This window comes from Triturus cristatus, chromosome 12, assembly GCF_964204655.1.
Source record: "Triturus cristatus chromosome 12, aTriCri1.1, whole genome shotgun sequence".
In the NCBI taxonomy this organism is placed as follows: Eukaryota; Metazoa; Chordata; class Amphibia; order Caudata; family Salamandridae; genus Triturus; species Triturus cristatus.
The window spans coordinates 15,087,978-15,105,459 of NC_140595.1; the positions used below are offsets into that span (position 1 = coordinate 15,087,978).

The 17,482-nt window shown below is 49.1% G+C and overlaps 1 protein-coding gene across 3 annotated transcripts in view; it reads left to right on the forward strand.

Moving 5' to 3' along the window:
* Window positions 1-17,482, forward strand: part of SPMAP2 (sperm microtubule associated protein 2) — a 98,266-nt gene that overhangs the window by 5,643 nt on the left and 75,141 nt on the right. For 2 of the 3 annotated variants that reach the window (XM_085638124.1, XM_085638126.1), the window contains exon 2: window positions 7,293-7,558. In XM_085638124.1, the coding sequence (XP_085494250.1) occupies window positions 7,470-7,558 (89 nt within the window). In that variant the 5' untranslated portion in view covers window positions 7,293-7,469. The remainder of the gene's footprint in view (window positions 1-7,292; window positions 7,559-17,482) is intronic. The other variant, XM_085638125.1, reaches the window with a different exon arrangement.

Sequence of the window (17,482 nt, forward strand, 5' to 3'; positions counted from 1 at the left end):
CGTGACGCCGAAGCGCCACCGTGGTGGAAATCGCCCGACCCAGCGAGTCCGTGGTGTCAAGTCCACACCGTATGGCGTGCCGTGCTGCATCTCGACCGTCAGCAAGTGCTTGAGTGAGTCGTGCCTGGGCCTCCACCGGGCACAAGGGCAGCACGTCGTCCACCGTATCCCACAGAGAGTGGGAATAATGGTCCAAAAGGCAAGCGGTATTTAAAAAACGCAGTCCCAAACTCAGGGACGAGAACAGTTTCTTGCCAAACTGTTCCAACCTCTTGGATTCCCGATCCGGAGGAGCGGACGGGAAAGAGGATTGGGAAGTTGAGGCCTGGATAACCAGACCCTCGGGGGTGGGGTGTTGGGAGAGGAAACTGGGGTCGCCCGGAGCAGGGCGGGGGCGCCGGGCAACGTTCCGGTCCACAGGAGGAACTGTGGAGGGCTTGGACCAAGTGCCCTGCAGAACGTCTATGAGGGCCTCATTAAACTGCAGCAGAGGCTCAGTGGAGCTTGCTGTCTGTTGAAGGACCTCTGTGAGGACGTTAGTCCTCACGGCCACAGCAGGCAACTCCAGCCCTAGGGCTTCGGCTGCCTTGCACAGCACCACTGAAAAGGCTGCACCCTCCTCCGAGGCCACAGTCGGAGGAGAGATGAAACCAGCGTCCGGGGAGGTATCCAGACCGCTGGCATCCCCCAGTTCGTCTGCCCAGTCCTGTGAAAGTTGACCCTGGAGGGCTATAGGGTCCTCAGACCCCTCCCAGTCGCCCCCGTCATCCGATTCCTGATAAACAGGAGGAACGATCGGAGCCGGACGGTATATGAAACGGTCATCCATCGACGTCGCGTGCGGCGCCGTACCGGCGTCGGGTCCGGACAGGGGCTAAACCGGGGAACGGCGTCGTCCGGAGACGGCGCCGGAGGTGGAACCGGTGTCGGCGCCGGTGGAGGAGGTGTTGTGAGGACGACTGGCGCCGACCGAGATCCAGGCCTGGATCCCTCGGGGACCTGGGGCGTCGGGCCGGAGCCGTCGACGGCGCCGGAGCCGCCGGCACGCAAGGTCGCCCAGTCGAACCTGCGGGGCCCGAAGGCGCGCCTACAGGCGTCGACGGCGGAGCCAGGCCCCTCATGGCCGAGAGGAAGGCACGACTCCGCGTCATGGTCGGCCCCCAGGCAATAAAGGCACCGGCGATGGTGATCCGTCACCGACATCAGGCGATGACAGGCTTCACAGGCCTTGAAGCCAGGCATCCTACCGGCACCAGAGTCGAGTCGATAGACCAAAAGAAGTCAAAAAAGTTAGTCAAAGAATGACTAGGGGTAAGCTCTTCCCGGATCGGCGCTTACTGGCGCGGAGAACTGACGTCAGCGCGCGAGGGCGGCGTCTAAGTACTCCGACGTCATTCCGGGGCACGACACCGACGACGGACGCGGAGCCGCAGACGACGCCTACCGACGCGCAAGGGGTATTGCTACAAAAATCTTTCCGGATCCAGCCTGACGCCTGGGGATATTCTAAGGTGAGGAATCGAACTAACGTGTTTCTTTCAGATACATAAATACAAGGCATTGTTATTTCCAATACTAATAGCTTAACATAGTCCGGTTTGATAACTGCATTGAGGCTGGTGGACACCTGTACCTATTGCTGGGACACCTCTAATGAGGTAGCTATGCGCTTAGAAATCGCATAATAATTATTATTTTAGATTATTTCTCAGCTCCTAGGGGTGTCATCCCACTCGCTTGGTTAACGGGTTGGGGGAAGCCCTCTGTAGTAGACAGCACACCGTAACCAGGACTACACCCCCTTCCAGACTCCTTTAAATTCAAATCTTTAGTTACCTGGAAACCTATAGAGCAACCAAGAAGTAGGCAAGGGGGAGGGGCTGCTGGCTGCCTTAGAAAATGAAATAAAAACCTTTGTGAGCGTGGGTTAGGGTAGTGGGGTCAGGAGGAAGGGGGCTCACAAGCAGTGAATGTGTACATGCCCACCCTGGGCAGGGTCAGCCTAGGACAGACAATAGGCCCAGGCACAAAATAAATGTGGCCCTCCATCAGCGGGTCAGACAGCTAGAAAAGTGGCCCATGTTTGCAAACTGGGGTAGTTTTGAACTTCTAAAGACATGCTGTATAATTGTTTTGCAAAGTACAGGAGATTGCATAGATTTAAGCTTGTTGCAGCCAATGTTTGTTTGAAAATCAGGGAACATCAACAGTGTAAACTGGCCCCAAACACCATAAAACAGGCCTAGAAACAGCCAAAATACCGGCTCACCCACTGACTTGGCAGACCAGCCCACCGGACACTTCCTGTCTGCCATACAGGCCAGTCAGACCCTTCTCCTGGGCAGCCAGACCAGCAGGCACTGAGCCAGGAAGAACCCCACATATAGCCACTGGCCTCAGCACACCCCCAACCTCTACCCCACGCCCGAACCTGGAGCGGCGAGAAACTTCAATGGTGCCTCTGGCGGGGGGCCTGGCTCGGCAAACTGCACTGTCTGAGCCAGTAGTGAAAGCCCTTGGGCCCCGCAGTGTGTACGCCGATGGGGGGTGCTACATCAATAGTATGACTTGCTGCACTCCCTACACATTATACAGTAACCAAGGGGTGTGGAAAAAAGGCAGATAAAGGGAAAACCAAACTAGTATCAATTTTAGTTTTCACTTTCTCGTTATTAAGATGTCCAAGTGCCACAGCGGAAGTCTTCTAGGCGCTCAAGGCGTTGTATGCTTGAATTTCACAAGGACGAACTCTGTGCTGTCACAAATCTGGAAACTATTGGCCCATCTCCTCACGGGGGAACCTAGCTGAGGCCGGACGTGCCTGGCAGCACCGTGAGTGGAGCGGGTAGTGCCTGGTAGCGCTGTGAGTGGTGCTGGAACTGACTCGTAGCGCCATGTAAGTGCAGGTAGTGCTTGGCAGTGCCATAAGTGGAGTAGGTAGTGCCTGGGAGCACCGTGAGTGGTGCAGGTAGTGCCTGGTAGCTGCATGAGTGGTACAGGTAGCACCTGGCAGCGCCGTGAGTTGTAATGGTAGCTTTGTGAGTGGTGTATGTAGTGCCTGGCAGTGCTGTGAGTGGTGCAGGTAGTGCCTGATAGCTCTGTGAGTGGTGCAGGTAGTGCCTGGTAGCTCCGTGGTGGTGCAGGTAGTGCCTGGCAGCGCCATGAGTGGAGCAGGTAGTGCCTGGCAGCGCTGTGAGTGGTGCAGGTAGTGCCTGGCAGCGCTGTGAGTGGTAAGGTAGCGCCTCGCAGCGCAGCGAGTGGAGCAGGTAGTGCATGGCAGTGTTGTGAGTGGTGCCTAGCAGCGCCTCAAGTGGAGCAGGTAGCGCCTGGCAGCACCATTAGTGAGGCCTCGGCACAGCTGGGTGCTGCCTTCCGGTACGCCAGAAGGGTGCTTCCCACCCCCGGACTGCTACTCACACGCAGTCACCTCCTGCTTGGCGTTCACAGGCGGGCCACGAGGCGCTTTGAATCTGTAATCTCATTTCTCATGGTCTCTGAAGGGACGTTGAGTCCTCGGAGAACTGAAGCAAAGTTTGGCAACTTTCTAAGTAACCCTGTCCCCCATCCAGCTGCGCCCCTAGATGCTAATTAGAAACAGATGGCCCCCTAAAGATAAGAAATTGCTTCACGACAGCAGTGAAGCAGACGACCCAGTCCGGATGGGCCGGACAAAAAGGAGAAAGGGCGGTAACTAAAAAACATCCTTTTCAATGGGAAGCCAGCGTTTAGCATAAACGCTGACGCGACCCAATGAAAATGATGGGTGGGGCTTCAAGTCCCCTTCTGAAATCTCCTCATACACAATATGTCTCGCAGAGCGAGCAGCGCATGCGCGCTGCAACGCTAGACTAGACCTAATAAATGAGGAATGACTTAAGATTGGTGCCAAGGCTGCAAAGGTGGGTGGTAAGGTAGAAACACGTGTGCACCCTTTTAATTGGGGCCCAGAAGCACACCAAAGCAATCACTTTATGGCCATGAGAAGAAAGGGTGTGAAGGAGGAGTGACCCTTGACACTATTGAGTCAAAGTCTTAAGAGACTGGGGACACCTGAAAACCACAGAAATAGCATGAATACGTGGATCTTCCTAGATGAAAAGCTCAATCAACATGACTGCTCACGTCAACACAGTGCACACCTCCTGCTTCCACATCCTATATATGCTGCAAAAGATCTTAAAATGGTTGCCTCAGAACACCATACGGACTCTCACGCAAGCAGTCATCACCTGCAAGCTGGACTACGGCAGCACTCTATGCCAGAATCTCCAAACAACTTCTACACAGACTTCAGACCATACAAAACACCGCTGCTAGACTCATACTCAAACTTCCATGACGCACCCACAGCACCTCAAGAAGCTTCACTGGCTACCCATTCACAAGCGCAGCCAATTCAAACTTCGCTTCACACATACAAATCCCTACACAACACAGGACCAGAATCCCTGAAGAGCCACATACACTTTCATCAACCCAATAGATACCCATGCTTTCCCTCACTCTCACTCACACACAAGCCTCGCATCCGCAAAAGCTGGAGGTCGCTCATTCTCCTACTGCACATCCAAGACATGCAACGACCTCCCTCTACACACCAGAGCCTTCTCCTCACTTCTTGAGTTCCATAAGAAGCTGAAGACCTGGCTCTTCATATAAGCACCTTGGGGACCACACACCTACACACCTTTCCAAGCTCCTGGATGCTCCCCCTGGTGATTAGTGTGCTATACACATTAACATAATATAACATCATATCAGGCCACCAATACCTATGTCTGGAAGAGAAGGGCGAGGAAAAAAGAACAAGGGAGTGAGGTGAACATTGCATAACAGGAAAGGAGATGCCAAAGAGGGCAACATGCAGTAAGGACAAATTGAAGAGGCTAAAGATGGAATGTTGGTGATCAGCAGAGAAGAGTGGTGTGAGCCAAAGAACATGGAAGGGGTTCCTAGCCGTAGCAAATGACTGCATTGTATTTGTGCATTTATAGAGCCCAGAATACAACTTCATTAAGATGATATCTTGGCTGTAAGAATTACTGTACACAGACTGATGGTAAGGAAAAGGGGGGGAAGCCTCTGGTTCAAAGTTTATGGCACCCTCTGCAACGGTGCATCTTGCCAGCTCTTCCTCCAGCAATTGTACCATTTTAATAATTCAAGAGGCACAGGTTGCTACCATTGGCTGGGGGCTCTTTAGGAGACTGGCTTTTATGGCCATGCGTCACACCAGCCCTGTCAGTAGGCTGGGCTGTTAGGGCTCTGGTTTTAGGAATATATGTCTGAGACTTCCTCATCTGAAACAACCCTGAGGACTTAGCCCACATTTTTCATGCATGAATAGGCCCAATTTCCAACTGAGGCACAATTGCTTCTGGGTACTGTAGGGCACTTTTTGCAGACCATGGTAGCCTCATTGAGTGGGTTGGGCTAGCTCAGTCTAGTATCGGGCTTGTTTTAATACAATTTATAGGGCAGCCATTTTATATGAGCCTAGCCCTGCAGACAAGGTAGGGGAAACAGGTCATCAAGGTAGACTGGAAAGAGAAGCCAGTACTGCAAAAGGGAAGAAAGAGGGGGTTGGGTATTGAAGAAGGGGAGGTGGGGGAGGAAAGCAGGAAGGAACAAGTATTGAAAGGAGGAGAGCACAGTCAGAGGGGAGGGTAAAGGAAAAGAAGGATTAGTAATTTAAACATGGCAAGAAAGAGAGGCAAGGGAATTAGGAACAAGGGGAGGATGAGAGAAGAAGGAAGGTGAAGAACGGGGAGATAGAATTTGAGGAATGGAACCTGTGAAGGGTGAAAAGGATTAAGGATGGGAGAGAGAAGCAAAGAAAGATTAGCGGTGGAAAGAGAGAAGAGGAGCAAAAAATACCTGATCTCAAACAAATGAAAAGGAGAGCTGTGGGGGGTGGTTCATGTAGGGAATGTAAAGGAAGGCGTGAGCGTTGGCTACTGCACAGATGTGAGGGGGTTTTGGGGAAAGGAAGGATAGAGCATGGATTTTGTTTTGGTGGGCATTGCAGTCCTGGTGTATGACCAGTGGTCGTTCACCCTCATGGCCGCAGGGACTCCACCCTTCTTGTATCCCGGACCTATTTTTTAGTATACAGTAGTGAATAACAGCCTTTTATTCATTATTGTATTAGAGTAAATGCTGACACAAGCAGCAGCCTGTTGCAGTGACATCTATGTGATGGCTGGTGCAGGCACTTGAAGGTGCCTTCGCTAGTCATTAGACAGATTATCCAGGGCCCCGATAGCCCCTGGTATTTTACGCTTTCAGCCCTGTAGTATGAACCATCCTGTCCATTCACCCTTCCCCATCTCGTCACAGGGAAGTGTACATTCAGGAGCCTCATGTACCACACACAGCCTTTGACAAGATGGGAGAGAGCGAGGTGTAAAAGCACAAAGTATCACTGTGCAAGTACAAACTTTCAGCTTCCTGTGTCAGTGCCTGAGGCAGGAGGGAGTTCTGCCTCCCCTAAGGGCCTATGCAGCACTGCTAACGCTTGATGCACCCTGAGGAGCTGGAATGGTCTGGCGCAAGCAGCTGAATTTAAGTGGGAAAACTCTAGCAACAGTGTTCATGCTTGTGGGTGAGAGAATGTGTGTGTGAGAATGTGAGTATGTATGTGTATGAGTGAAAGTAAGTGAGCAAGAGTGAGTGCCAGTAAGTGTAACTTAGTGAGAGTGAACTTGAGTGAGTGAGCATGTGAGAGAGCAGGTGAGAGTAAGTTTGAGTGCAAGTGAGTGTGAATGAGAAAGTGAGTGAGAATGAGTGAGTTAGAATGGGAGGAGTGTAAGTAAGTGAGAATGAGTCCAATGAGTGAATGTAAGTGAGCATCAGAGAGTGAGTGTGTTAGTCTTGCCAGTCTGGCACTTGTTCTTACATACTGAAGGTAATTCTTGACATATGGAGTACCCATGGTAAAAGTGGGCACATGCATATTGGAGGTAATCTGTTTCATAGGGGGCACCTCTGGTCAAACGGTGAACATGGCATATTAATGGTCAATCTTGGCATACGGAGCACTCATGTCAAAGGGCTAGCCTCAGCATATAGGATAAAAAATTTTAAATAAGGGTAACACAAAGCAAAATGCTGGCCTTTGGAGCATTGGAGGTAACTATTGACATGCAGGGGCACTCCACACTTTAACAATGGGACGGATCCACCTTAGAAGAAATCAAACACTCTCTGGAGTTTAAGGCAAACATTACACCTAACCACTTTAAAGGATTGCAAGCTGCCACTCTGTAAGACCATGTTCTTTCATTCCCTAGCAGGTAGATATTTTGTGAAGAACTGTGGTGAACTCTGCTTGACTACTTGTGTGACGTAAAGCTGAGTGTACTGTGAAAGAACTGAGCACCACTTGCCAGCTGAATCGAAACTGTGTACTCTGAAGCCCATCAACCTGCCCTTTTTGCCTTGCGTGCTCCGTCTGTTGTGGATTCCCCATGGCCGCTGCCTATTTTTACGTTCCTCACGAAAGCAGGCTGGACTTTCTTTCTCAACCAAAAGTCGATTTCCTAAAGTTTAAACCAAGGTGAGTGTATATTTAGTCATTTGTTTTGTAAACTGGAGGTAGATAACCAGGCGGTGTCTTTGGAAGTGATGGGTACAGTGTAAACCAAGGCTGGGTCTGAACTGAGGTGGCGAAGTGAGCTAAAGAACGATGATGGATTCAACCCAGATCAGTGACTGGGGGTGAGTGTCAGAAAAGTTTCAGCGCTCCGTCCATCATCTCCTTGTGTTTGCAGTGTAAACCGATACAATATGGAATGGGCTGACTGCAGATCTGGTCTTTGTACGTTCATTATTTTGTATTGTAGGCACATGATATTACAAAAACATTTCTTTTAAGAGTTGAGGCATCCTTCATAGATAATTGTTTTTTGTAAAAACATCTAGAAATGAGAATCTGTACATAAAAAGTATTGTGTTTTCAGTGTCCGCATGGAGAAGCTTACAGAAACAAGGTGTGATAGTTAAGGGAGAGTGAAAATGGAGAGAGGGACAGCACATGAAAGCACTCTAGACAGTGCATTACAGTTTGGGGCACAGGGATTAGTCAGTTTGTTCGATAAACTACCTAAGTCAGGATTTTAACCCAGATATTTGAGGTCCAGAACCGACAACTTAACCCCAAGACAATGTCTCCTTCTCATAGCACTTGTGAGTGTTTCATCACAAGGTTAAAAGCTTTCTTGGATAGTGCTTTTCTTGAATGCGAATGTCCCAACCTAAGTCTGTCTGCATAGTATGAGAAGTTGGCTTGGTATATGGTTAGGCTTTCCTGTTTTCAGTTTCTATTTTTGGTAAATTCTGGTGGTGTTTTTTCAGTGTTTTCCAGTGATTTCCATACCTCAAAAAAACAGTGCTTTTCAGTGTTTACTCATTTTCGCGCCATAAGAAACAAATGAAACAGTGTTTTGCCGGTGTTTATGGAATGCTTTGCTTTTATGATTGATTTTTCCATTTTTCTTCAGAAATTGTATACTGCTCTACATTTCAGAAGCTTCATACAGTCATTAAAAAATTTCCGTTGTCCTTTGATTCTGTAGCTCAGATTTAACAAGCATTGCAATGCAATAGGTCTCACATTTATGCGAGTTTAAGCTACTGGCACTGTAAATGACAAAGCCTTTTATTTATGTTTTAACAACAAAAACAAAAATAAAAGGCATTGTTATTTGCAATTTCAATAGCGGTTCTGGAGGGACGTCCCGGCGCCGAGAAGTCACCCCCGTCCCGGAAGAGGCGCACGGGCCCCCTGCTTTTTCGGGAAATGATTTCGGAAGTTGTGAAGATGAGTTGTTACAGCAGGAGTATTCAAACCCATCAATTTTCACCCACTCATACACTCTTGACAGAGGCTCACCTAATGCAAATCACTATATTTGATAACGACCAGAGGGTTGAGGCAAGAACAATATGCACCTGTCAATACAATATATGGAAAAATAAATACTGGTGCAGGGAACCCTAGATTACACCCCTCTCTACTCCATAAATTGGAAAAAGCTCCAAAACCAACAACACAAAGTGGTTCTGCACTCAACAATAGAAAATGTGGAATTCAGAGAGAGGACAGTCTTTATGTGCACATCGAAGATCTTAGTGTGTTTCTGCAGGCAGCCCCACACTTGGTAAATCCGCTGCTCCATTTTGGCACATCAATCCACTCCCCGCTGCCACTCAGCCAGTACAGGAGTCTGAGGAGATTTCCATCTGCGGATGATGTCTCTTTTAGCCACAGACGTGGCCACCCGCACCATAATCGATTCAAATCTGAAGCCACTCAGGTCCTCCCAAATGCCCAACAGGTCCTCCCATGTGGTGAGATCCAGCTGTCTATCCAGGACCTTGAATGAAATTATCCTCTTCACCCCGAGCCAAAACCCAGTTATCCTAGTGCAGGACTACATTACGTGAAAAAAGTCGGTGTCAGTTTGGGCACAGCAGAATCAGCTCAGTTGGGGTAGTTTACCTGCAAGTCACAGGGGTTTTGGCGTGAAACATGTGGTATGAAGGTAGTGAAGTTGGATCAGCCTCATCCTGGAGGAATTAGCAATTTCACTGGGCCAAATCACGCTGTCCAGAGGAACCACCAAGTCTTTTCACCTATGTTCAAGTAATGGAAATGCAATGGGTGCATGAGTTACCAGCAGGCACGCAACACCCATTGGACTCACAGTGCTTCAGCCCCCCCCCCCCCCCCCGTCGTGTGTGGCAACCCGGGATGAGACAGCTTCCCGGTGCACACACAGCCGCACCCAAGCACTTCACAGGTCTTTAAAAGACCATTTGCATGTTAATGAGGCCTCGCTGTTGTTTCACCCCTTCTGAGAGCCCCTGCAGCTCCACTCTGCCTATGGCTTAAAAGAGTCCCCCCCCCGAAATTTTTTCTTCGCCCCCCCCCCCCCCCGAAATTTGGCTCTAGTTGCGCCTCTGGTTACCAGTGTATGATGTGTACAGCAGGCTGCTCATTTACCGAGCCGGCCCGTAAGGAGTTTGGCCACAAGAGGGCTGAGCTTGGGTACGTCAGTGGAATCACTGTGTACGAGTTAAGGAGAACTGTTGGTGCAGTTGTTGAAAAGAACAAAGGTGTCCGTTTTGTCAAACGTCAGCTACAGCAGTAAGACCAATTTTATCTCAACTCTGGAAACTTCCAAGACGAGGCGTGTGGTGCAGCCATTTCCCTCCCACAGTGGAGTAAGTTATGCAAGTGTTTCGTCCCACCATGACTCTCAGGGTAGCTCTCCAAACCCTAATAACAACTGTGGTCATTCCTGGGAGGTAACGAGGAATGGGATTCATATAACGCAGTCCCATAGTAGCGTCCAACCCCAGACGTGAAAGTTCTAGTCTGCCAACCAATCATTGATCACCGTCAATTTGGACGCCCAAGTTACGTCCTAAACTAGACATAGGAAGGAACCAGATGAAAAGTAAGCTCCAGTTCACATAATAATGACCCTCAAATTCAGAGGGATTTAAAAACAAGTTTGTTCTACGTAGTTTAGGCTAGCTCAGAAAAAAGTAACAACTCTACGATTCAGTGCAGCGCTTTTTTTCACAAAGTGATCAACATTGGCGCTAAATTCGCTCATCTGTTTACGCTATTCGGAATCTTACAAGAAATGGAGTGCACGCACATACGTAGAGAGACTCGTAGAGAGACTGGATCTATGTTCCGACCTACTAGGGAGTTATATTCCATTTGTTCCTATAAGCAATTACTGTATTGTACTGCTTTGGCTCCCTCAAGTGGCCAAAAGGTGCAAATGGCCAAGTGGTGAATCCAAATTGAAAAATTCCGCGATACTCGGTTTAAACCGGGTCAGCTGATTTGTAATCGGTAGGGTAATCTCGGGCGGAGTCGGTTTTAACCGAAATCCGGACAGCCTATATATGGTGTACACGTATGTAAGTGGATCCTTTGCACCAATCCAGAAAAACTGTATGGTGATTTTAGTGGTCTTAGACAACCGTAGAAAGCTCTCTAAGAGGTAGCTGTGGAGAGCAGCCTTCAGGCTTAGACCAGAAGAAGTGTAAAGGAGCTTTTTTACCAGAACATAATCTGGTAGGTATAGATTAAGTGAAAAAGAATCACACTGTGTATTTATAAAGATATGTATTTATTATAAGACACTCACTAACACATACAGATTTCTCCTAGCCGGAGATACACACAATGCCCACAATACTTTTCAATGGAAACAGGTAAGTAGCACGTAGTACACAGTGGTCACCAGGAGGAGACAATCCATATACTAAAATAGTGGTATGTGAACCACGACTCTTGTCAAAACTGTACCCAGAAGATGTAGAAGTACCAGGGACCCAAGGTACCACCCGAGGTAAGTAACTAGGAGCCCCATGGAGACTGTGTGCGGAGTGGGAACACGACCGCTTGATCAATGCAAGTCCATGGGTAAGTCACGGTTGCAATTTTAAAGAAGAAGGACCCTTCCAAGTGGACCCTGAAGAAACCCAGTGGAAGACAGATGGTTGGAGAGCCACCCCACCCATGGATACCTTAGGAACCAGGATACCTGCACCAGGGAAAGGTGTGAAGTGGCTTCGAAAACCACCATCAAACTCAATCGAGGACGTCAGGTAGATGCGCTGCTGGGGAAAGTGAAAGTGTCCAGTGGAACCCAAAGGTGAAATTAAGATGTGAAGAACCTGAAAGCAGAGGGGACAGAGTCTATGCCACTTAGGAGTGACCAAGAGGCACGGAAGACTAATGCCAACCGATGTTGAGTGTTGCAGGAGAGCTGACGGTGACATTCAAACTGCAGCCGTGTGGACCAGGCGCATGTGTGGAAGATGAGGAGCCGTACACGAGCTGTCAAACGGATGTCGAGAGTTGAGGGGTCATTGTCTGGCGGGAGCACCAACAAGCCTTGGCAACTGCAACCAATGTGGAAGTTGAAGAAGGTGAAATGTCAGGACCAGCAAGGTCCAGGAGACTCGCCACAAGCAGGGGAGTCTGGGCAGGCCCCGAGCAATCAGGGGAGTCCAAATAATTCAAAGATGACCCTCAAGAGGACCCACAGGCTGGAGGCATTGGAGTTGCAAGAGGACCTCGAGCAGCTCACCAAAGATTCAAGCCCACTATGCAAGTGATGTGGTGAGTACAAAGATCTTGGTCACCGGAGCCGCTTCAGGTTGGGGCTACTTGGAGACCAAAGAGCTTGGTGGAAGGAAGCTAATAAGCCTTTGCAACTGCAAGTCAACGCGGTTCACAGGGGTTTGGTTCCTGCGGCTCCGAAGAGGGATACTGGCCTCTGACTTGGTGAGAAGACAGGGCAGGCCTCAAGAGATGTCAAGAACCACCACCTGTGTTGCTGAGCCTTTCGGAGTCCGTGGGAACCCAGGATCAGCAGACCGGTCAGCTAAGTTGCGGTGCCTGCAGATGCAGAGAAGCGACTCCTTCACTTCAAGGGAGATTCCTTGAGGTGTCGTGGATGCCCACAGGCCTGGGAAGGTTCCGATATGGTGCACAGGCACAGACGTTGCAGCAGACGAGCAGGACGACGAGATCAGGAGCAGCAGAAGTCTTCCCAGTTGCAGCCTTGATGCCCAGAGCGAAGTCCAGAGTGCCCAGGCGGTTGAAGAAGTGGTGTCTGGAATGAATCTTGCCCCCCTGACGAATATAGGGACCCACCCTCAGGTAAGCCCTTAAGTGCCCTAAGGAAAGGGTTGGGACGATTCAGGGGTCCCTCCCTAAGGAGGGCCTAACCAAGGGGGAGGATACTCCCCTGTCCTTTGTCCAGTTTCGTGCCAGAGCGTGAGCCAATGACTCCCTGAACTGGTTTGAGCTGATCTATGCATGGAGGGCACCAAGTGTGTCCTGCACACAGAATATGTAGCGCTGGCAGGTGCCCCCACCCTGCTTCAATACACTAAACTCTGTCTGGGAGGTGGTCACACCTACCTGTGACAGGATACATATTGTTCTGCCTTCCCCTGCCTGAGCTTGGCTCAGCAGCAGGAGGGCAGAAACATGTCCCTGGCTGGCAGCAGCCCTAGCTTGCTGTTCGGGCCTTGAAGACTGGTACCGGGAGCACCGAGGGCCTCCCAAAGGAGCTTTACAGTGCTTGGAGTCATAACTCCCACACCGTTTATGGTGTGGGAGGTATGATTCCAACATGATTGATACCAAACATGACAGGGTTTGTTAGAGCCAGTTTAGAGATGATCATTATGTAATGACACGGTGCCCCTCTATATGTTATAGGGCTGTCTCACTTACAACCCGGTAGAATGGACTCCATAGGCTGTAGGGGTGTCCAGCTCCTGCAGGGGCACCGTCACACTTAGAACTGGGCACCCTGCCTTCAGGATTAAAAGGCCTGACTTTGGGGTGACTTATACGTTTTAAGTGCTGTGACCTTAGGTATAGGGAAACCTAAATCTCTCGTAAGTGATGCTAGCACCAGCTTACATAGGCTGCAAGGGCAGGCCTGTAGTTACAAATTGAGTGGTCTCCCATGGGTGGCATAATACATGCTTCAGCCTATGGGGGACCCCTGGTGTACCTATGCCCTCGGTACCTTAGTATCATATACTAGGGACTGATAAGGTTACACCAGTGTCCAGTCTGGGACCAAACAAATTTATGGGAGAAAGCAGGGAGACTGGGGTCCTGTTTAGCAGCATCCCAGTCAGGCTAGTTAGCAACAGCATTACATCATGCAAAAAGCAGATCCTACGTTCCTACACATATTCAGTGTGTAAGTATTACCCATGTGTTCCTCAACTGCAGAGATGTACGCCAGCCCCTGACTGTGCCCAGCCTGCCCGCTGTTTACCAGAGATTGTCTTCTTGCAACTTTGGGCCTGAGGATCATATGCTAACCCCCCATTATCAGGTTGAGCCTACAAATCACTAAAAAGAAATTATAAAACAACTGGGATGTATTAATAGCTAAGAAGGACCCGAACAGCTTTTCAGCCATTAAGGAAACTTTCACTCATTTTTTTTTTCTTTAATTATGACATAAACTTTATTAAGAGAAGCACACCCACTGTAAATAGTCCATGGCGTCCCTGATTTTTGCACTTTAATACATAGTATTTTCCACCAGGAGAACTCTTTAAAGCAGTTCACAAGCACCATGGTGGCCGTTTTGTGTCTTGATTGCACAGCAACTCAGTGGTAGAGAGCATCACTCCAGGGTGAGGCCAGCGCCTCCCCCACCCCAGCCCCAGGGTGCATTATTTTAAGTGTACTTAATCTTTGTGGTAATGTCATAGTTCATTGCAGGATTACATTGTCCCTCCTACTCAGACATGTGATGTAAGGCATAAGACATTAGACATAATGATGTAAGTAGCAAGGGCTGAAGCAATTGAAGAAAGAGGAGAAAAACATCAATTTGGGAGGTTTCTAAATCTTTTATTACCATGTTTGCTATTGACGGGAAGAGACCAACCAGGATTTAAAGGTGACCAGTAGTATGCCGTGGAGGGCGGTGCTAACATAAAGAGGCACAAGGCAGTGCAAGCAGGGACCTTGATCTTGAGTTAAGTTTGTGTTATTCTGCTCAGTTGCCTCGGATGCGCCCTGTGGATTGAAGTGCTTCGATAACACACAGGTCTGTCTTCACTGGAACTTCTGGTTGTTGCATACTTCCTTCTGAGGAAGGATAAACATAGGCTTTCCGTTGGTGGGGTGGAGGTCATCCCTTGATGAACTCTCACTACCATGCAGGAAAAGTCTCCTTTTGATGGGCTCTCAATGGCATGCAAGGGGTTCACCATTAGGTGTAGTCCCAATAGCATATGAGTAAGGCCTCCTTTCAGTGGGTGTCCCAATAATACATAATGACTTCCTACCTTTGGTAGGGTGGGTAAGATCCTCACCCCAAATAGGGAGGGTTTCCCTTTTCCGGGGTCTTACAACATCAAAGAATGAAGATCTCTCTTTGTTGAAGATGGTGTCCCATTTGCAAATACATATGGTCTGCTTTACGAGGTTCTCAAACTCTCTGGGTAGAGTCTTGTCATGGGGTTGTTGGATACCCAATCGCACATGGCTATGGTCTTCCTTAATGGTGTATCAATAGCACACGTTGATTGTCTCTATTTGGGCCAGAGACAATGGCACAAGAGCAGCGTTTTCCGTGGGTACAGATGAAGTCTCTATGCTGTATAAAGAGGATGTTCCATTATTAGGGGGATCTCAGCGGCACAAGAACATTCCTCCTGTGATGGGAAGTTTAGTGGAAGCGTTAGGACACACAAGAACAGGAGTGCTTAATTTGTATAAAAAAATACGTGCAGGGGACAAATGTTTTTTTAGGAGCTCACAGTGGTGCTGCCAAGTGTTGGGATTAATGAATTTCAAGGATGCCTAGTCTTGATTCCCCTCCATGCCTTTTTCTTTACCTACACTAAACTTCCCGTCTCTTCTTTCACTCTTGCACATTCATTTTCACCCAAGCTTTCTCCCTTCATCAAAGCACATCTTTCTCTACCTCCTTTCTGGCTTTTCTGCCTTTCTCTGTCTTTCTCCGACTCAAAGTCTGATCTTGAAAAATAGGTCCTTGGCCTAAAGTGTGGGTGCTGGTGCCACCACCTGTAACCTCTAGCCCCAATTCAGCACTGGAAACATTCTTCCTTTGGTGAGATACCAACGGCACACAAAGATGTTCTACATTTAGTAGGATCCCAGATCCGTACAACCAGAGTCTCCCTTTGGTTGGGTGTCAGGAGGAAGAGGACGGGTCTCACTGCATTGGGGTGTTTGGTTGGACCTGAGAAAGCTATCGGAGTGATTGCCTTTTGCCAGGCATCTCTGTAGTTAGCGACAAGGCTCTTCTTTTGGTGAGCCCTCTAGTTGACGCCTCCTTCAATGGGTCTGGTTAGCACATGACTTATCTTTGGTGGAGCCTCGATCTTTATTTGGTAGGACCTATGTTAGCGCATACATGATCCTCATTTGGCAGGACTTCTGTTTTAGCACCTGAACAATCTTCGTTTGCTAGAACTCATGTTAGCACATGAATGATCCTCATTTAGTAGTACTGATGTTAGCACATGAACGATCTTCATTTGGTTGGGCTTATATTAGCACATGAACGATCTTCATTTGGTAGGACTCATGTTAGCACATGAACGATCTTCATTTGGTAGAACTTATGTTAGCACATGAACGATCCTCATTTGGTAGTTGGCAGAGGTATACACTTCTGACAAATAGGGACCAACCAACTCTAGTCAGGGCAAGGGGATTACACACTCAGATAACCCCTGCTACCCCCTTGGTAGCTTGGCAGAGCAGACAGGCTTATCTCAGAGGCAGTGTGTTAAGCATTTATGACCACATACAGTAATAAAGTGAATACACTACAGATGAACACGACACAGAAGTTATTATAAAAATAGTATTTTTATATAAGGCTTAGCACAAGACCAAATAACGACAAAAATATACCACAGTCTTAATAAATACTCTTTGGAAGGAAAAATAATAGTTCAAGTAAGGTTTCTTCTTGGCAAATAGTTCTTTAGCAACAAAATTAAGTATTCTTCTGAAACACAGTTCTTTGGCAACAATGTGACCCCTACAGGAGTCACACGGCGTCGAGCCTACAGGATTCCCAAGGTTCGGCGTCGACCGCGAGGAGCGCTACGTCGAGCCTGGAGTTGCAACAGACCCCACAAGTACAGTACCTTGAGAAATGAAGAAAACGATGATCCACGGCGTCGAGATGTCGGCGTCGAGGTCGGCGTCGATCGTGCCTCGGAGTCGGGTCGATCTGCAGCGGCGTCGAGGGATGTCGGGCCGGAGCAGCGCTCACGGCGTCGAGAAGGGCGTCGAGTCGATGCGATCAGCAGCGGCGTCGGGACGGGGTCGCTTGGAGGTGGAGCCGATACTCACTCCTCACTGGCGTCGATACCGGCGTCGAGACGGGGTCACTTGGAGCCGGGGCCGATACCCACTGCTCACTGGCGTTGCTGCTGGCGTCGATCGGGCCCGGCGGCCGGCGTCGAAGGCTCGGGACACTTGAGCCGGTACTCACGATGTCGAGCTGGATTCGGCGGCGTCGGCGGCGTCGAGACTGCAGATTTTCCCTTGTGTACTGGAAACAACACTTTCCAGCAATTCAGCAATTCAGCAGATGGTGAAGTCCTTTAGCCCTGTGACTTCAACAGGAGACTGGCACTCTTCCAGCCCTTGGAGATTTCCTAGCAAGTGTTCAGAGAGTACACACCAAGTTCCTCGCTCCTTGTTCCTTGGCAAAAATAAAGAAGCAGCTTTCAGGTTCCTCCACAGCAAATCAGCACTCTGGCAGAAAGGGGAGGCAAGTCCTTAGATCAGCAGGCTTCTTGTCCTTGGTACAGGTTTCCTTGTCAGAAGTGATCTGAGTTCTTGGTTCAGGGGTCCTTCTCTTATACCCCTTTTCTCCTTGGTCCCTTTGTCCAAGCATGGAAATTCCCCCCATCTCAGGTT